This window comes from Panthera onca, chromosome C2 (genome assembly GCF_046562875.1).
Source record: "Panthera onca isolate mPanOnc1 chromosome C2, mPanOnc1 haplotype 2, whole genome shotgun sequence".
Taxonomy (NCBI): Eukaryota; Metazoa; Chordata; class Mammalia; order Carnivora; family Felidae; genus Panthera; species Panthera onca.
Genome location: NC_138347.1, coordinates 103,860,546 through 103,882,086, shown reverse-complemented (window position 1 = coordinate 103,882,086; position 21,541 = coordinate 103,860,546). Strand labels below are relative to the sequence as shown.

The following is a 21,541-nucleotide window of genomic DNA, read 5'->3' as shown; positions in this document are numbered from 1 at the left end:
GTTTCCTCATGATGTCATTTAGCTTTCTTTTTAATTTCTTTTAATGAAAAGTGGATCTAAGAGGCTTTCTTAAACTTAGGTTATTTTTGGCCGGAACATTTCAGAAGTGTTGCTGTGCATCTTTTATGATGTATCAAGTCATAGTAGCATTTGGCTGTTTCACTAATAGCCAGATCTCTTCATAATAATGTTACGACTTTTTTCCCATTGTTATTAGCCTGCCTGTCTTGCTTCTTTCCTCCCATTCAGACTGCCCCATATTTAGCCAGTGGGAGCTCCTGAGTTCTTAAAAAAATGTTTTTGAAAGTCTTGTACTTTTTTAGAGCAGTTTTAGGTTCACCACAAAATTATGAGGAGTTAGAGATGTCCCATATACTCCCTGTATATACATGCAGGGCATATACATGCTGTTGCCTCCTCCATTATCAGTATCCACCCATGAGAGTGGTACATTTGTTACAATTGATGAATCTACATTGATACATGATAACCAAAGTTGGTAGTTTACATTATGTTTCTCTCTTAATATTGTACATTTTATGGGTTTAGACAAATGTTTGATGATGACATGTGTCCCTCACTATAGTGTCATAAAGTGATTTTCACTGCTCTAAAAATCCTCTGTGCTCTCTGCCTGTTCGTCCTTCCCCTCTATCCTAATCTCAGTCACTGATCTTTTTATTGTCTCTGTAGTTTTGCTTTTTCCATAATTGTATATAGTTAGAATCGTATAATCTTTAAGTACCAAATAATATTTCATTGCGTGGATTTACCACGCCTATTTGCCTATTCACCTAGTGAAGGACATCTTGGCTGCTTCCAAGTTTTGACCATTATGAATAAAGTTGTATTAACATCCTTGTGTTTTCAGTTTTGTGTAGACAAGTTTTCAACTCCTTTGGGTAAGTAAATACCAAGGAGCATGTTTTGTCATATCATTTGGTAATGAATGTTTAGTTTTGAAGAAACTAGGGATTCACTTTTTTTTTTTTTCAGTTCTTTCCTAAATCTGGGACCTGGTCATTTTTCATTTCTCCCTCTGTCTCTTTTTGCCTCTCTGAGATTCCTTAATTCCTCTGTTTATTACTCCTAGTTTTTTCCCTCTTGATCCCATTTTACTTAGGTCTCTTTTTGTTAGTAAAAAGTATTGGCAAATGCTATACTTAATTCAGCCTAGAAATTTGAAATGTCAATTATAATTGTTTGTAAAATCCTATCTTGGAAAGGGACTTTAATTGTTTCTAGTTTAAAATTTCAAACTTGGAATGTTGTTTCTGCAATAGGTATTAAGGAAAAAAAGGGTTATAGCTCAAATAGTAGACGTCTAAAAAATTAATTTCATAAAGATTTGGGTTCTGTAGTAGCAGCAGCAGCAGCTACTGGGATTGTGCCGCCACTGGGATTGCTAGAATGTTTTGTCTGAACCTTGGTTTTTTGAACCTTATGTATAAAATAAGGGGTTGCTTAGGATATTTTCTAGAGTTAAGATTCTTGTACTTTTTCACTTATTCTTTTTGCTCTTTGTATTGCCTATCTCCCTGTGAAAACATTTGCTTTGAAAATTCTATATATGATATCTGTATTTAGGTGACATTCTTAATGTTTTATAAAGCCTTGAATAAAATCTTAATAAACATACTTATTTTATGTATTCCTTGAGTTTTTCTGTATTCAATACAGTAATTTGTTAATTTTGACAATGTTTCAGAGATCTGAAAAATAAAACAGTTGCTGTCTTTAAAATGAAAATTTAGAAAACCAAAATCAACATTGTATATAGTTTTTGTGAGATGCATTTTGAGTTATGCCTGGATTATTGAAGAGTGCATTTTCTTTCCTGTCAAGCATACGCTTGGGGAAGTCTGGGTACAGAAAACATCCGAAATGAATACAGATAAACAGTACTTCTGTCGCACTCATTTGGGACATCTTCTAAATCCTGGAGACCTGGTATTGGGGTTTGTATTATTTTATAGTATTTTCTTTTCCCTCCCCTCCCCTCTCCTCCTCCCCCCCCACCCTTCCTCTCCCGTCCCCTTCTCTCTTTTATGAGTGTGAGCATACGCACGTGAGTGGGGAAGGGGCAGATGGAGAGGGAGAGAGAATCTTAAGCAGGTTCCATGCCCAGTGCAGCACAGAGCCCAATATGGGGCTCGAACTCAAGACCCTGAGATCATGACCTAAGCTGAAGTCCAGAGTCGGATACTTAACTAGCTGAGCCACCCTGGGACTCCTATAAGTACTATAGTATTTTAAACTGGCGATTGACATTGCAAATTTTCTTTGGGATCCAGCAAAGCCATCTAAAATACTAAAGCTGTTTATTCCAAAAAGAATTTAAGAGTTTAGGAGCGTTACAGTTTGCTTATTGGTAGCTAAATTAAACTGGATTGGACAAAAGCTCATAGTTATTCCATTTTGGCCATCTTTTTTTTTTTTTCAAAAAATTTTTTTTTTTTAACGTTTATTTATTTTTGGGACAGAGAGAAACAGAGCATGAATGGGGGAGGGGCAGAGAGAGAGGGAGACACAGAATCGGAAGCAGGCTCCAGGCTCCGAGCCACCAGCCCAGAGCCCGACGCGGGGCTCGAACTCACAGACCGTGAGATCGTGACCTGAGCCGAAGTCGGATGCTTAACCGACTGAGCCACCCAGGCGCCCCATTTTGGCCATCTTTTTAAAGAATCATTTTTTTTAGTAAACTAAATGGAACCATCTAACTGAATTCTTAATGTTGTACTGATCTATGTCTGTTTTGATTCTTTTGCAATATGATAAGGTGGACAGTGATGGGTAATACGTGAAACTCACAGATAGCAGTGCATTTTGTCTTTACCAGTATCTATAAAGGCATGTTCACTGTATAGTAAACTGCAAAACTTTTAATGTGGAAAAGCATATTAAATGTTAATCTTAGGAACTCTAAATTCCATAAAATTAAAATAAAATAAAAAGTAATGTGGAAAGCATAAATGTTTCTGTCCTTAAGTGTTTAATTGTTTTTATTTCAGATTTGATTTGGCCAACTGTAACTTAAATGATGAGCATGTCAACAAAATGAACTCAGATAGAGTCCCAGATGTGGTAAGGCTTTAGATTTCTTTCCTGTGTTAAAGAGGATTGATAACTCTTATGGGTAAGATGCACGAGTTCACATTTATGAAAATAAAATCTATTTAGAGGTTTCTTTTGAAATTGGAGTTAAGGTGTAATGGCAAAAGCCTTCATGTTTAATCATGTGTCTTTGAGGAGAAAATCCAAGATTTATTGAGGTTTTTTTGTTGCTCTTATAATCCTATAATCGAATTTTCATTCTCTGTCAGAATGGCTTGGTACCATCAGTAGAGCAAAAATAAATTTGCAGCTAAAAATGATGACCTTTAGAACTTAATTTAGGTTCATTCTTTTAGGCTTAGCTTATTTCATATATTGTTCAGTTAAGGCGTTTAGAATTTAAACCATTATTCAGGTTATTCAGGCTTAACTATAATTGCAGTTGAAAATAATCTTTACAGTGTTCAGTCTTAGAGAAAGAATGTTACTTCTGAAAAAAAAAACTGTTAAATACTAACATGAGTTTATTAGAATCATGAACAAGAGTGAATATGAAATGGGAAAGACTTTATCTCCTGCTTGACTTATCTTTTAAAATAAACACTAATCTCTTTAGCTGTGGGTAAAAATAAAGTCAGGATATAAGAAGGACTCCCCTTCTCACCACCCAGTTGTGCTTTTATTGATTAGTAAATTAGGAAATAGAAGCATAGTTTAGATAAAAGTCTAACAAGGTTGTAAGAGGAGATTAAGACAGTCATACAAGATTTTGCATTGTGTAAAATTATTTTCACTTATTCCACAATTTTTTAAACTTCCCTAGGACATACATTTGTGAAAGATCTATGTACTTCTATAAGTGCTTATTAGTAGTAATAAAAGGAAAAATGCCTGCCTGTGATAATATTTCAGGATGATTAAGACATCAGAAATTTGAAGTTTTGGGTATAAAAAAGCAGTTTAATTTTTAGTCACTGGAAAATTTCGTTAGTAAATTATAACACATACAAATGATGGCTGACTGCATTTTCATAAAATACTGACTACATGAAGAAAAATGTTAAAAGTTCTCTTGACCCTGCCTCTTGATCCCTATTTTTTTTTCCCTAAGATGTAACCACTCATCAGTTTGGTGACTTTTCGGCATTCTCAGAATCTTTCTCTTTTTAACTTTATTGGATTTGGAGGCCCCGTTATTTAGTTCCCATTTTTTTGTAACTTTGCAAATATTTCTTTTAGGTATTAATCAAGAAGAACTATGACCGTACCAAACGTCAGCGTCGTAGAAACTGGAAACTGAAAGAGCTTGCAAGAGATAGAGAAAACATGGATACAGATGATGAAAGGTCCTACTTTTCTTTAAACCTTATATGTTGTCTCAAAGGAAATCCTTATAATAAATCTTTATAGTTTTTATATTTTATATAGTCATCACATGATTATTCCATTCAGTATTAATTTTGTATTTTTATTGTGTTAATTGAATCAGCATAAGAGGATATCGAATCAATGTAGGGAGGATATAATGATATTTAACAGATTTGATTATTATTTCCTGGGTTTTGACCTGAGAATTGCAACATTGTTGTAAACAACACATTTGAAAAGTTAACATTAGTAATTACATTGTGGATATCGCAAATAGCAAATGAGTACTTACGACTCCAGATGAAAAGAAAATAGCCCTTTAATATCAAATATGTTGCCTTTCTTTCTTTCTTTTCTTTCTTTCTTTCTTTCTTTCTTTCTTTCTTTCTTTCTTTCTTTCCTTCCTTCCTTCCTTCCTTCCTTCCTTCCTTTTTAATATGAAATTTATTGTCAAATTGGTTTCCATACAACACCCAGTGCTCCCAACGAGTGCCCTCCTCAGTACCCATCTCCCACCCTCCCCACCCTCCCACCCCCCATCAACCCTCAGATTTTTCTAAATATGCTGTTTTTCAAACAACTTAAGGAGAAATGAAGATGTTGGGTTCTAGAAAATTATATTGGATGATTGAAAAATGGTTTTAATAATGGTTAAGACACTGTCTAAAAAAATGAGTTTAAATAAAATTGTGTCATGAAATGTGAGTGGTAGATAGCAAAATATAGTCTCATGTAGTTTAAAGTAAGTATTTATAAATATATAATGTTAAATTAGATATTATAAGTACATATATGGTTATTTCATCTATAGACTTAAAAGTGCATGTATTTTAACTTAGCCATATGACTTGAGGGGAGGGACATTAAAGTTTATTTATTTTTAGAAAGAGAGTACAAACAGGGGAGGGGGAGAGAGAGAATGAGATACAGAATCATGATCAGGCTCCGTGTTGTCAGTGCAAGCCTAATGCAGGGTTCAAACTCACAAACTGTGAGATTATGACCTGAGCTGAAATCAGGAGTTGCATGCTAAGTCCAAGAGGTGGACTGAGCCACCCAGTCACCCCAATTGTGTATATATCATGTAATTTTGAAAGAAAATATTTTTTTAAATTTGTCAGACTATTTAATTAACATCCATATTTGACCTTCAGTTATTATTTTTAAAGATTTTCATACATGGAACACATTTATCTTACAGTGCTGAAAATGAGGAAAACAACTCCATACTGTCTTGGTAAAGATGAAATATTTAAATGTTTCTTTATTCTTCTGTAGGCAATACCAAGATTTCCTTGAAGATCTTGAAGAAGATGAGGCAATTAGAAAAAATGTAAACATTTATAGAGGTTAGTGTTTTACGAGTGTTTGATTTAAGTTGCATCTTTTGCTTTTGTATAGATATGTTAACCCCGTGTAAGTATTTTGGTATCTTAAACTTTCATTCCATAAATGACTTTTACTGTGTGGTTTTAAAAGTCCTCTAATTAAACATTTGCAAAAAATAAAAACACTTGCAGAACAGTAGGACTTATTAAAATGTTGTTTGCCCTATCACATTTGATATCATTGTATCCGAGCATGACCCTTCAAGTTTCTGATCTCTATACTAGTGGATATTTATTTATATATTTATGCAGTTCAGTCATTCAGTGAATATAAATGCCTGCTCTAGATGTGGTACAAGAACTGCTAATATAATATGTTTAAATGATAGGAAAGATGGTAGAGGCAGGCATTTTGTATATTTTCATATTTGTATTTGAACTCCTCCTTGTATTTTTTTAGATTCAACCATTCCTGTGGAAAGTGACACGGATGATGAAGGAGCACCTCGAATTAGTCTGGCTGAGATGCTTGAAGACCTTCATATTTCCCAAGATGCTACTGGTGAAGAAGGTGAATCGATGATGACACAATGAGATTGGGTTGTAGATGATTTCCATATCTGTAGGCTCAGGATGTTGGACAAAATAACTTTTATTGTCTATTCCATTTGTGCTTCCATATTGAGAGAGGAGAAATTTAGTTTTAAACTTGAATAAATGGGACTATTTTGATTGCTCATTCAGAGCACTGAAAGAGATTGATGGCTTTGAAGTTTTAGATAAAAGATTATGGAGAATGTAATTATTACAGATATTGAGGCCATTTTGCATGTGGAATTTTATAAGTTTGCCTTTTTAGGAGACCCTACTCTTTTCCATACTGTAGCACTGGATTTCAAATCTTAAAAGTTGTGATTATTTGGAGGTTACCTAAATCTTGAATCATAAAACAAGCTTTACATTCATTTTGCATTGATTGCTTTAGTAAAAGTGCATATGAAGAATCATTTTTAATAGGAACTTTTTATGCACTTTGATCATTTTTATGTCATTGGGGTAGGTAAGTTGTGGTTCAGTTTATTCCTGGACATTCGGGAGAAGTTATTTTATTCAAAATGTTAACATCTTCAAAAGCTGTTAAATTGGGATTATCTTGATTTTTATTGCAGAAGAAAATATGTTTAAAATATGTATGGATTTGTAGCAAACATAGACTACTTAAAAGTTAACAATGTGTACTTTCGTTGTTTTTGCTCAGGCCAGCAGCTTAGAGCAGTAGCTTATGTCATAAAAATGTCTTCCTATCACTTCAAACATTTTTGCTTTTAAAATTTTGGTTTACAAATTGAGAAGGAAGGAATTTTCTTCATATTAAGTTTCTGTCATTGAGTAGATCACCATCAAAAAGAATATTTGAATCCAGCATATACATGATGAAATAATGAAGATGATCTTTATGCTTTATAAAACCATGAATCAGACTTGGATGAGAAATACCTTCCACTCTTTGAAAGAAAAACATTGGCTTGAATTTTAAAGTGTTCTGAGAATGAAGTATTAAGATCCTATTTCTGTAAGCAATATCAGACTTACTAAGTATGCCAGAACCAAGAGCTAATTCATAAACTCTAGGTATACCACTAAATAAGGCAATTAAGTGAGTGCTGAATGGAGCATTTTCCTTTTTTTAAGATTAGACTCCCCAGTTCTGAAGTTATGGATAAAGGCCTGAAGTTTTTATAGTGGCTCCTGTTCTGTCTGCATATTTAAAGTTTTCACTTGTGGTTTGGTTTACCTCTTGTATGTCAAGACTTTAAAAAGCATGAAATAAAAACATTTTCCTCTTTTTTGTGTGTCCTTAAAGTGATTGTATTAGTGTCATATTTAAATGATAGTATCTTATGCAGTTTTCCCAGGTGAAATTATTTGAGTACTTTTCATGATTTTTCCACTAAAAATACAGTTTCCTGCTGAACTTATTTAGTATTATTCTCTTTTATGTTGTCTTTATGAGTAATGAAACTTCTTGGTTGAAAGGAGGCTATGATGAGGTGAAGGAATGTAGCTAATAGAAAAGGTGATAGCCAGGAGCCCTCACAGTTACACAGCCTTGATAAACTTACCATTTTAAGAGTATGGTTCCCAGGCTATGGGTCCCCAAATACTCTTGTTCATGTCCCAGAGTTGATACAATTTGGGAAGGCTGGCATTAATCAAATTTTCAAGAAGCTGATTTATAACCCAGTTTATAAATATGAGTAATTTCTAAGTCAGTATGATGAATTATCTTCTTTTGTAGCCAGATCTTCACTTAAAGGTGGTGTTTTAAAGGTGGAAGTCTTTTTATGAGCATGCAAAGAGTTAAGGGAGAATTGCTTGTATAATTTAACAGCATCAAGCTAATCCTTGCCATAGTAGAATCTAGAACTCCAGGCTTGAGTGTCAGGACTAGACACTCCTCTGTAGTCAATACTGAGTAAGTGCCAGTGTTTTCTCTAGACTATTTTAGTAAATTTGTTCATATTGATTCCATCCTTTAGATTACTTGATCTGTTATTTTTAGTCCAAGGGATGTTACTTTTTTTAATAATTTACTTTCAGTTTTGATATAATTTCAGACCGTTACAAGAATAGTACAAAGAATTCCTGGATACCCTTTCCTCAGGTTTGCCAAATGCCAACGCTTACCTCATTTGCTTTCTTTCTAAGTAAATTTTCTTACATAACCATAGGGCAATGATCAAAATCATAAAATTAACATTGACACAATAGTGATATCTAATCAGTGGGCCATATCGAAATTTTGTCAGTTGTCCCACCTATGAAGTCTTTTATAGAAAAAATAAATCTAAGATTGTGCATTGCACTGGGTTCTCATATCTCTTTTTAGACTTCTTTCATCTGGACCAGTTCTTGAGTTTTTACGTTTTATGTAATTGGCATTTTTGAAGAGTCCAAGCCAGTTATTTTGTAAAATGACCCCAATTTGGGCTTGTTTGATGGTTTCTCATGATTAGATTTAGGGTAAACCCTTTTAGCAGGACTAGAGGTAATACCAAGTTCCCAGAAGTAATACCAAATTCTCAATGCATTTGTATCTGGAGACTTGTGCTGTTGATTAGTCCAGATGTCCCTAAGCATTCTTAGGTGGTTAGTTGGTTTTCTGTTTTAAGGAGTTAGAGGATTTATTCCTTTTTAATCATGATTTTTCTTGATTTTTTTCCTTTTAAATTTATTTTCAACTTAAAGACAATGAAATTCAGTCTTGTCATTTTCAGTTCCATAAATTTTAATACATGTAGATTCACACAATTACCACCACAAATTCCAGAACAATTTTATCATTCCTCCAACCTCCCCCCGCCCTGCAAATTCCCTTTGCTACCCCTTTGTTTTCAAGCCCTTCCCTCATCCTTAACCATCCCCCCAACCCCTGCAATTTCTGTTCTGTTCGCTGACTTTATGGTTTGTTTTTTCCAAAATACGTAAATGAAATCATACAGTATGTAGTCTCTGAGTCTGTTTTCACAGCATGGTGCACTTGAGATTCACCCAAGGTTTGTTTCTTTTCATTTTGAGTAATAACGGTGTTCCAGTTATCCATTCCCCTGTTGAGGCACATTTGAATTTCTAGGTTTTGATGATTAGGAGTAAAGCTGCTGTGAACATTTCTGTATAGGTTTTCCTTTTACGTAGGTAAATAAGTATGGATGGGATTGTTGGATCCTATTATAAGTGTATACATGTATTTAACTTTATAAAAAATTGCCAAACTTTTTCTGAAGTGGTTTGTGCCATTTTGCTTTCTCGCCTGCAGTGTATGAACATTTCAGTTATTCTGCATCCTCACCACCGCTTGGTGGTGTCAGGTTGTTTTAAAGCCAGACTGATAGGTGGATGGTGGTGTTTTTCTGTGGTTTTAATTTTTGTCTCCCTGATGGCTAATTATGTTAAGCATCTTCTCATGTACTTGTTACCCATATATCTTTATTGGTAGAATGGCCATTCAGATCCTTTGTCTGTTTTTGGAAGTTGGGTGGTTTGGTTTTTTATTGGTTGAATTTTTTACTTTGATGCTCGCGTTGTCCCAGATTTGGCCAGTGGGTACCCCATCAATCTGGCTTTTGTGTCCTTTTGACAGGCTCTTGTCCATATATATTTGATCTTGTTCATGCATATTGATGTTATAACGTAACTCTTTGGGCAGGTTTTGGGTTTCCCTTGTTCAGGCCCCACATGCAGTCTGCTCTTGGGTTATTTTCATGATACAGACCAGTTTACCTAAAAATAAACCAATTTACTTAAAATTCTTCAGCTTCAGTTGAATCACCCTGTGAATTAAGGAATCATGAAATGGCATCATAAAAAGCACAGATGTAGGCTATTCATTCTGCTTATCAATTCTGTCACATGTTGAAATAGTTTGAGCAGTGGGGTGGTAAGCCTTGATGAAAGCAAGAAGTCAGCCTCAGTATCTCTTTGAATTTCAAAGTAGTGTGAGGAAAATATTCAATTTTAGTTCTTTGACTCGACACATTTTGAAAGAACTGCTTTATTACCTAGGAAAAAGGTATGATTCATGATAATTTCTGGTAAAACAAGAACTCTGTAGTACTCAAAAGTTATTTGGTGTAGGTTTGGTAGCCACTGTGTTTTTTACATAGTAATGAAGCTTGTTGTGTTATCTGATGGAGATTTTGTTTTCTGGTTTTGGTGGAGTTAGTACTGCAGTGGTGCCTGTCACACATTTTTCTTATGACACAGTTTCACATAAATATGGCTTTTTATAATTCACTTCATAGCATTGTTGTGAAGTGCTTTCAGGTAGTATATATACTAGCATTAGTTGATGAAGTACTGCACAGGAAATTCTGGGGAATCTATATTATATAGAAATAAAAGGATGTTTTGGAGCCTGTTTACCTGCCACCTATTAACTATATGAGTTAAACTTTCTGATGTTCTGTTTCTTCACATTTTATTTTTTAAGTTTGTTTTGAGAGAGTGTGAGTGAGCAGGGAAGGGGAAGAGAGAGAGGGAGTGAGAGAGTCCAAGCACTGTGCAGTACAGATCACTCTGAGCTGAAATCAGGAGTCAGACACTTACCCAACTGAGCCACTCTGGCACCCCATATTTCTTCACATTTTAAAAAGGAGTAATACTGCTCATTACACAGATAATTGTTAAAATTCTTCGTATACAATTCGTAGCAAATTGTAACTATTTAATAAATAGTGTCTGCTTTTAAAATTTATAATCACAGTTCTAGTGTTTTGTACTTAAACAAGTTGGAAAAAACACAAATCTTGTATGTATACACTTTTTAGAGCAGCATAGAGCTTATCTTAGAAAATGTGTGTGGTACAGAGAATTAGAAAAACAAAAGCATAAATTTCCAACATTTCCCTTATAGGGAGATCATCACTGTTAACATTTTTTTTTTTAATAGATTTTATGTTTTGTAGTTGTAGATCTTCAGAAAAATTGAGAAGATAGTGCAGAGTTCCCGTGCCACACCCAGCTTCTTTTATTATTTAATGAGCCGGTACTATTAACATTATTATTAACTAAAGGTTGTAGTTTAGGTATCTTTAGTTCTTATTCAGTGTACATTTTCTTTTCCAAGATCCCATCCAGGATACCATGTTAATGTATGTATGTTTGTTTGTTTGTTTGTTTCTTTCTTTCTTTTCTTTCTTAGAAAGGGAGAGAGAAATGGGTGGATACAGATACACACACACATGCACACACATGCATGTGCATATGTGCACGAGTCAGAAAGGGGCAGAAAGGGAGAGAGAATCCCAAGTAGGCCACATGCTCAGCGTGGAGCCGAATATGGGACTCACAAAAGTGTGAGATTGTGACCTGAGCCTAAATCAAGAGTTGGACGCTTAACTGACTCAACCACCCAGACACTTCCTCCTCATGTTACATTTAGCTGTCATGTTTTCCTTAGTCTCCTCTTGGCAGTGTCTCTTTCTTTGATTTCCCTTGTTTTTGAGGACCTTAACAGTTTTGAGGAGTATTCATCAAATATTTTGTAGGATACCGTACCATTGGAATTTAATGTTTTCCCCCTAAGACTGGGATTATGGGTTATTGGGAGGAAGACCACAGGCAAAACGCTATTTTCATAACATTTTATCAAGGGCATATACTGGCAACATGATTTATCACTGTTGATGTTGGCCTTCATCACCTGACTGAGGTAGTGCTTGTCATTTCTCCGCTATACTCTTTTTCCCCCCTTTCCATAATGTGCACTTCAGAAGGAAGTCACTCTGCACGGCCTATACCTAAGAAGTAGTGAGTCATACTGCCCCTCCTTGAAGGTGGGATATCTGTATAAATTATTTGGAACTCTTCTGTATGGAAGATTTGTCTCTTTTCTCCCATGTACTAATTTGTTCAGTCATTTATTTATAGCAATATGGATTCATGAATACCTTTATTATATTTTGGGTTATTATCTAATGCTACTTTATTTTGTTTGAATTGTTATAACTTTGGCCATTGTTCCCATCATCTGCCATCCGTTTACTTAATTACTCAATTCTACTACACACCTGTGTCCCATAAAAAACCTTGTGTTTTATGTATGGTTCCCTTGCCTTAGTCTTACAGACTGTACTCATTTTTAGCATTACTTAGATCAGCACCTTCTCCCCATCCCCTTCAGTGAGCTTGTTTCATATATTTGTAATACAGTTATTTGTCACAGTCTTTCAATCCCCTGACTTAAATGCTTTTTCAAAATTTGCATATAGGGAGATTCATTATTTGTACTATGAAGTCCTGTGGGCTTTCAAAGTTCATGTCTTGAATCAACCATTATAGTATCATACCAAATAATTTTACAGCCCTAAAAATCCCCTGCACTTTACCAATTCATCCTGAACCCCAAGTCCTTGGCAACCATTGATCATTTTATTGTCTCTGTAGTTTCGCCTTTTCCAGAGTGTCATATAATTGGAATCACATAACATGTAGCCTATCATACTGGCTTCTTTCACTTAGCAGTATGTCTTTAATGTTCTTTCTTTTTGTGGCTTGCTAGTTTATTTTTTTATTGTTGAGTATACCCCATAGTATAGATGTACCATACTTTGTTTATTCACCTATCCATTCATCTTGGTTACTTCCAGCTTTTGGTGCTTACGAATAAAGCTGCAATAAACTTCCCTATGCAGGTTTTTGTATAAACATAAGTTTTCAAATCAGTTGGATAATACCTAGGAGCCTGATTGCTGGATCTTGTGGTAATACTATCTTGAGTTTTGGAAGAGGCTGCCAAACTGTCCTCCAAAGTGGCTGTACCATTCTGCATTCCCACCAGCAATGTAAAAAAGTTCTTGTTGCTCTGCATTCTTATCAGCATTTGGTATTGTCAGTTTTTTTGATTTCAGCCATTATAATAGGTGGTGGTGTCTCATTGTTACTTTAATTTACAGTCCCCTGATGACACGTGATGAACATCTTTTTATATGCTTATTTGCCATCTGTGTATCTTTGATGAGTTGTCTATTCAGATCTTTGGCCCATTTTTAAACCTGGTTGTTTGATTTCTTATTGTGGAGTTTTAAGATTTCTTGTGTATTTTGGATACAAGTCCTTTTTATCAGATGTGTCTTGCAAGTATTTTCCCAATCTGTGCCTTGTCTTTAAAAAATATATGAAAATAATATATGTATATGAATTATTTATATGTAATACACGTACTTATACATGATTATGTAGAGGTGAGATCATACTGTCTATATACTTTTTTAAACCTTCTTTTACTTCTTAACTATTTTATGTCTTTTCCAAGCCATTAAAAATTCTTTTTTTTTTAAAAGAATGTTTCCAATGTTTATTTCAATTGCATATTTCACTGCCTTTTTTTTTTTTTAAGTTTATTTATTTATTTTGAGAGAGAAGAAAGAGAGAACCAGTGGGGGAGGGACAGAGAGAGAGGGAGACAGAGTGTCCCAAAGTGGGCTCTGTGCTGACACCAGAAAGCTCGATGCAGCTCAAAGTCATGAACTGTGAGAATGTGACCTGAGCAGAAGTCTGATGCTTAACTGACTGAGCTGCCCAGGCATCCTCGCCATTAAAAATTCTTAAATATATATAATAATAAACCAATATTCCACTGCCAGATTGCAAAAATAGTCCTAATTCTTCACTCACAACTTTTATCCTGTAGCGTAGGACCAAATAATAAACATTTAAGACTTTGCAGTCTAATGGTCTCTGTCACAATCACTTTGCTATAGTAGCATGAATGAGCCATAGCCAATATGTAAATAAAAGGGAGTGACTATATTCTAATAAAGCTTAAAAAAAAAAGACTGTGGGCCACGTTTTGCCTATGGCCTGTAGTTTGCTGACCCCTGATGTAACTTTGTAGGTAGTGCCTTTTTGCTCTGGGCTTTGGTGATTAGAAGGAGGTGGAAGTTCTGAGTTTAGGCTTCAAGAGGGCTTGGGCCTCTATCATAGCTGTGAGAACAGGCGCCCCAGGATTTGTGGTCATTGTACAGCATTGCTGTGGCATTAGCCAGTTGATAGACTGATAATACCACCACCATTTGATTAGTTAGTCTTTGAAGTTGGGCATTTCCAGGTTGGTTTTCTCCGCCTACCCCCCATAAACATCTGTCCATTTTGCTCATTATTTTCTTAGGAAATGACTGTGTCAAAGAGTATATAGGAATCTTAGGACATATTACAAAATTCTTTCCAGAAATATACCTTCCATGGGGTACAGTTTATGAGAGTATCTCTTTTATATTCTATTCTTGATGTTTTACATGTTCTTTCTTTTCACTTAATGATTTCTAGGTTAACTCAGATGAGGCCCAATTCATATTGATCTGTTGAACTTTTGTAGCAGTTACTATCTGTCCTACTTGGTTAGTTTTTATTTGTTTCCTAAGTTTTTATTACTATTTATGTATTTTGTCTTTCTAACTAGACTACATTTCTTTAGTGCAGTGCAGATATAGCACAATGCATAGGTCCTCAAATACGTAGTTAATACTATCTGATTTTTGAATACTTCGAAAAATGGGTAGAAATTTTTGTTGGGTATAGTTTGGCTTTAATTCCTTACAAGTCTGTCCATAAGATAGGAAACCAGATCTTAATGGCATTGGAGAGATGGTAAATGGGATTTGTAGGGAGAGTTGTTTATGTTGTTCAAGACTTCATTTTATTGGGGCGCTTGGGTGGCTTAGTCGGTTAAGCGTCCGACTTGAGCTCAGGTCATGATCTCGCCGTTTGTGAGTTCAAGCCCCACATCGGGCTTTGTGCTGTCAGCTCAGAACCTGGAACCTGCTTTGGATTCTGTGTCTCCCTCTCTCTCTGCCCCTCCCCTGCTCATGCTCTGTCTCTCTCTGCCTCAAAAATAAATAAAAACATTAAAAAAAAAAATTAAAAAAAAAAAGACTTCATTTTATTTATGCAAGTAGGACCTGCATCTAATTCTAAACTTTGGTAAATTTTTATCTGTATAGTGCTAATTAGCCACAGAATTCTGATTTTATAGTGCTAACATAGACTGTTCAGTTTAACACAGTAAATTTTCTTCCTCCAGGGTATTTCATTGTATATAATAGCACAAATGGTATCTGTAAATAATCATGTGGACACAGGACCTATACAGAGAAGGTATACTGTAATCAGAAGGAAATTTATTGGGCGGTAATCAAGAAGTACCAAATATGTGTGGTAGTTTTCCTGTGTTTGTATATTTGGATCAGAATAATGTTGAAGGGCTGACTACTTAATAGAGGCTAAGATAAATCAATGTTCATCTGGCTTTAAGGGTGTCAGTGTAAACAAGTACTGTACAAGTCTCCCTGGAATGTTACCAGACAGATTTCTGGGGTGGTAATACTCCGAATGGTCTGGAATGTGGAGTTGTGACTTCAAAGAGGATCTTTAAAAAAGTTTGTATTTTGATTGTAGAGTTTCACTGTGGCATTTTGTCTTTGTACTTTGAGAATAGATAGACAAACTCTGATCCTAGGTAAATATGTAGAATAGCAAGAAGTTTGGGGCTGTTCCCCCAATCTCTTACTCTTTGCCTTCCGTGGTCATGTTTGCCATTTCTCTTTTCATAGGGAATAAAGTGTTACCCCTGACAGTGTTTTCATTTTTTGGGGGGATCAGAGTCTTAATCAGAGGCATATTCTGATGGAGGAAATATTTTGGGAGATAGCAAGTCTTTGTGTATGTGGTACATTGAATTCTTGGTCACAATTCTTAATTTCTCTGTAGTAATATATAGCTTTATACTTGCCCTTTATTCATGGTGGTGGAATGTATTTCTTCGCCCCTTAACTTTAGATTTGACTTTGTGACTTGGGATGTTAGCAAACATGGTAAGAAGGTAAGATTAAAATGCTTTAGCTTATTTGCATTTGTGCTCTTGTCCTTCTGTCATCACCATGAGAAGAATATGCCCTGGGTAGTAGTCCCTGCCTTCCCCAACTTGGCTCAGAATCGAACATTTAAAGGCAGTGTCATCCTAAATGGCTGATAAACCCATGAGTGGAGATTAAGTGATTATTATTAAGCTTTTGAGTTTTGGAGTGGTTTCTTATGCAGCATTATTGGCAGTAACTAACTGATAATCTTTGGTCTTTAAAATTTGTTTCACTAAGCAGTTTTTGATGGATAATACTTTTTCTTTTTAAAAAAAATTTTTTTTAACATTTATTCATTTTTGAAAGAGACAGATCGCAAACAGGGGAGGGCTAGAGAGAGAGGGAGACACAGAATCTGAAGCAGGTTCCAGGCTCCGAGCTGTCAGCACAGAGCCTGACTCAGGGCTCGAACTCACAGACCTCGAGATCATGACCTGAGCCGAAGTCGGCCGCTTAACCGACTGAGCCACCCAGGTGCCCTGGATAATACTTTTTCTTATAGAAATAGGCAACCTCCCTTTTCCCCACTTGCTTAATTAGGGTTAGATTTCAGGTGACAGTAGATGTACTCTTAAAGATTCCCTTAGAGCAGCCTGACTGTCACTCCTATTTTCACACTTAATCTGAGTGAGTACAAAACCTATTCTGGGTTCATCCCCATATATATTCTCCTTTCTGTATTATAGGTTTTAATGGTTTTAAATAGTGCTCTGGAAGGTGCCTTGGGCAGATGGGGAAGGTTAAGATGATCTAGCTCCAGTTTTTCCTGACTGTTGTCAGGCTGAGCAGCTTCATTTTTATTTAGACATTTGGTTTTCATGCAGTATTTTGTTAGGAAAAGCATTTTTTAGAAAATTAAATATCATTGCTATAAACATACTTGTACATTCATACCATAGAATATTATTTATCAGTATAAAGGAATGAACTATTGATAGAACAACCTGAATGGATCTCAAGGGAATTATGCTGAGTGAAAACAAACAATCTCAAAAGGTTTCATATTGTATGGTTCCATTTAGGGAACATTCTTGAAACAAATTAATAGAGATGGAGAACAGTTTAGTGATGGCCAGGGTTTAGGGATGGGGGGTGTGTGTGTGGAGCTGGGTGTGGCTGTAATGGAGTAGCACAAGAGAGCTTCTTGGTGATGAAACAGTTCTTGGTTGTGATGATGATTACATGAAATTACCCACGTGATAAAATTGTACACATGTGAACACACACAACACACACACACACAAATGCTTATGAAACTTATAAAATTTGAATGAACTCTGTGAATTATGTCAGCGTCAGTTTCCTGGTTTTGGTCCTATAATTTTCTAAAAATTATGCAAGATGTTACCATGGTGGGAGTCTGGGTGAAAAATTCACATTATCTGCCTGTACTTTTTTTGTTTTTGCTACTTCCTATGAGTATATAATTATTTCAGAATTAAAATTTAAGGATCAAAAGCATTGCCATGTAGAAGAGCTAATATTAGGAAAAGAAATAATTCTTTGCTGCTATCAGGTCATTTGTTTGAGGGAATGTTCACATATTTTATTGGGCAATTTATTCATCTTTGATAATCTGAGATGGTCCTTAGAGAAAAGTTAAAGTGATGAGAGAGAGAGTATGTGTGTGTGTGTGTGTTGTTTCAGTTCTGTCTAGTGGAACTTATTTAGAAAAGTCTCACAAAAGAACCCATTTTTTCTTTTGTTATTGCTGATATTAGCAAAAGGGAAGAAGGGCCTCAGCTTATGGGAGGTTATTTTGAGGGAGAAGGCAACTAACAGAGCTAATGCTTTTCAGTTTTGACAATCCAGAGAAATTTCTGTGTCAGGAAATTAAAAGCAGTTTCTTTCTAATAGAAGTGTTCAGAGCTGTGAATGTGCTCACATTTGCAGTAGCATTTTCTTTTGCTGTCAGGTATTTGGGAATAAACTGAAGCTCAGAAGAGTTGGGTGGAGACTTACTGGTTTGAGGAATAAAGTCATCTAATAGCCCCTGGCTTTGGACTCTAACCTAATTATGTGATGATAACATCACCAATTTCCTCTACTTTTTCCTCCATTGTCTATGGTTTTAGAATTTCCAGTCAAGCAAGAACACTAGAAATTGTATAGGCTCAGGAGCCAGATATCCATCCTAGGTTCATATCCCAGCTGTGAGTCAGGCAAGTAAGTCATTTCTCTGCTGAATCTTCTCATTTGTAAAATGGGAATTCAGTTGTTTAAAACTAGAGGGTCCTATTATGAGGCTAATAGAAAAGTGGTATTTTTCAGATGGTTTGTACTGTGTACTGACATAAAGGGGCTAGAAGTGCCAAAAGGAAGACAAGTGGGGCTGGAGTGGTGAAAAGGAAGATCACATGCTGCAGCCATTTGTGTTGACCTCTTGCTGTACTCAGAGGTAGGCCTGGATCTGCTGAAGACATGACACTTAACCGAAGCGTGTTGCCTCTGCCCCGGCTGCTCATCTGGAATCACTCCGTTCCCGTAGCAGCAAGAGTGCCTGCCCACAGCTGTCACACATTGGGAGTCCGAACCTTTCTCTTCCTTCAGCTTCCTCAGTTCCTTTCATGTCTGTCTAATGGAAGCCACCTGGCAAGAGAGCATAGAAATATAGTTTGATGTTCAGAGTAGCATATAGAAGGGTAGGTAAAGTGAAAACCAGTGGGTAACTAATGTATACAAAGACTTGATACATATGCACTGCATAGATTTTTTTTTTAAATAGCCAGTACTATGTATGTATGTATGTATGTATGTATGTATGTATTTAGGAGAGAGCATGACCTGGAGAGAAGGGCAGAGGGAGAGAGAGAGAATCCCAAGCAGGCTCCATGCCCAACGTGGGGCTTGATCCCACAACACTGGAATCATGACCTGAGCAGAAGTCAAGAGTCAGATGCTCAACTGACTGAGCCACCCAGGTGTCTCAACCACATATATACCTTTTATAATCAGTAACTGGGTATCTGTAGAAGGAGAACCGGAGACTGGAGCATAGCCATGGAGGGATGCATTAGTTTTACTTCTGTCTTTACTTTTGGGCTTTTTTAATGCCTTTAGAACCACAGAATTGAATTGATTATACTCATTTTGTGGCATGTTTATTTTGGTTCATGGAAATCATCATGTCCACTGTTTTCTCCCTTTGTCACCCATGTCTCATATGTCCTACCTCCCATACTCTTATGTAGATACATTGAAATTCTTGAAAGATATATAATATCATTCGTGGGTTAAATTTATTTATTTGTTTATTTTTGAGAGAGAAAGAACATGAGTAGGGGAGGGGCAGAGAGAGGGAGACACAGAATCTGAAGTAGCCTGCAGGCTGCAGGCTCTAAGCTGTCAGCACAGAGCCTGATGGGGATTCAAACCCACAAACTGCAAGATCATGACTTGAGCTGAAGTTGGATGCTTAACTGATGGAGCCACTCTGGCACCCCCACGGGTTAAATTTAAATAAAGTCTGTTGTGCTTTACTTTTTTACACTCAGCATTATGTTTTTGAAGTGGATCCATGTTGCTGCATAGAAATTTGGTTCATCCTTCCTCATTTGCATGTTATTTTTCCATATGTTTGTATCACATTTTCTCTTCTCATCTATTTTCTCATTGATGGGCATCTAATTTGCCTACAACTTTCACACAGTACTACAGTGAACAGCTTCATTCCTGTTTCATTATTGATCTGTTGAGAGCTTCTGGGATATATACCCAGTGTGGTGGGCAGCCTTTAAAATGGCTCCCAATGGTCCTTGCCCCCTGATATTCATGTCCTTGTTTAAATTCCTCCCCTTTAATATGGGCTGGACCAAGTGATTCTTTTCTAATGAATAGAATATGGCAAAAGTGATGAGATGTCACCTCTGAGTAGTTTACCAAAGATCTGTGACTTCTGTCTTGCTTGCCATTTCTCATTGTCTCTTCTCTGGGGGAAACAAGCTGTTATGTTGTGAACTGCCCTATGGAGAGGTCTATGTGGCAGGGAACTTATGTCTCTGACCAACAGCTATGTAAGCAAGCTTGGAAACATAATTCTCCACTTAACTTGAGATAACTGTAACCCCCACCTCACCTTTGACTGTAGTCTTTTGAGAAACTCAAACTCAGAGGCACTCAGCCAAACCACATCTAGATTCCTGACCCACATAATCTTTGAGATGATAAATGTTTGTCATTTTAAGCCTCTAAATCTTGGGGTAATTTATTACACAACGATAGGTAACTGATACACCCAGGCACATGACTGTTGGGTTATAGAATATATGCATACTTAGGGGTACCCGGGTGGCTCAGTTGGTTGAGCATCCTACTCTTGATTTTGGCTCAGGTCATGATCCTAATGTTGTGGGATCAAGCCCTGCATCAGACTCCACCTTGAGAGCCTACTTAAGATTCTCTTTCTCTCCTTCTGACCCTCCCTCCTACTCACGCTGTCTCTCTGTCTCAAAATAAAAATAAGTAGGGGCTCCTGGGTGGCTCAGTGGTTAAGCTTCTGACTCTTGATTCTGGCTCAGGTGATGATCTCATGGTTCATGACATCGAGCCCCACGTTGGGCTCTGTGCTGACAGCTCAGAGCCTGCTTGTGATTCTCTTTCTGCCCTCCTGCACTGTTCTCTTTCTTTCTCTCTCAAAATAAATAAAAATGAATAAGAATATATGCATACTTAACTAAGTACTGCCAGACTTCTTTCCAACAGAATACTTGAGGGCTTTTGTTTCCTCACATTTTCACTAGCCCTTGCTAATATCCTTTATAAATATTTTTTTGCCGGTCTGATAAGTGTAAAGTGATATCTCATTTTAATTATATTTATTTGATATATATTGAATATACTTTTGTTTCTTTTTTAGTCAGTGCTTATTCATATTCTTTCCTTTCTTTGGTTTTTCTGCCTTGTGTTGATTTAAAGAAAGGTATTGTGTAAATAGCCCTTGCTGGTTTCAGACATTATAGATATCTCATTGTATTACTTGTTAAATTTGCAAACAATGTCCTTCATTAAGCAGAAATATTTAATGCTGATGTAGTTATAATTTCTTTCTCCTTAAGGTTTGCTTCTCTGGGTCTTGTTTTAGCAGGACCATTGATATCCATAATTTAGACTTTTTTTTAATATTTATTTTTGAAAGAGAAAGGGTGGGGGAGGGGCAGAGAGAGAGAGGGAGACCAAGAATCTGCAGCCGGCTGCATGCTGGTAGGAAGCCCTATGTGGGGTTTGAACTCACAAACTGCGAGATCATGACCTGAGCCAAAGCCAGATGCTCAACTGACTGAGCCACCCAGGTGCCCCCATAATTTAGACTTTTTAAGTAAGTCTTTTCTCTAAAAACCTTTGGATGAATTTAAAAATATGGAAAGGGGTGCCTGGGTG

At 36.2% G+C, this 21,541-nt stretch overlaps 1 protein-coding gene across 2 annotated transcripts in view; it reads left to right on the top strand.

The window, feature by feature from the left end:
* The window catches only part of NMD3 (NMD3 ribosome export adaptor), a 32,288-nt gene extending 24,691 nt beyond the window's left edge, over positions 1 to 7,597 (top strand). For both annotated transcript variants that reach the window (XM_060639128.3, XM_078432191.2), the window contains exons 12-16: positions 1,846 to 1,958; positions 3,012 to 3,084; positions 4,294 to 4,400; positions 5,701 to 5,771; positions 6,211 to 7,597. In XM_060639128.3, the coding sequence (XP_060495111.2) occupies positions 1,846 to 1,958; positions 3,012 to 3,084; positions 4,294 to 4,400; positions 5,701 to 5,771; positions 6,211 to 6,344 (498 nt within the window). In that variant the 3' untranslated portion in view covers positions 6,345 to 7,597. The remainder of the gene's footprint in view (positions 1 to 1,845; positions 1,959 to 3,011; positions 3,085 to 4,293; positions 4,401 to 5,700; positions 5,772 to 6,210) is intronic.
* Positions 7,598 to 21,541: the final 13,944 nt, after the last annotated feature.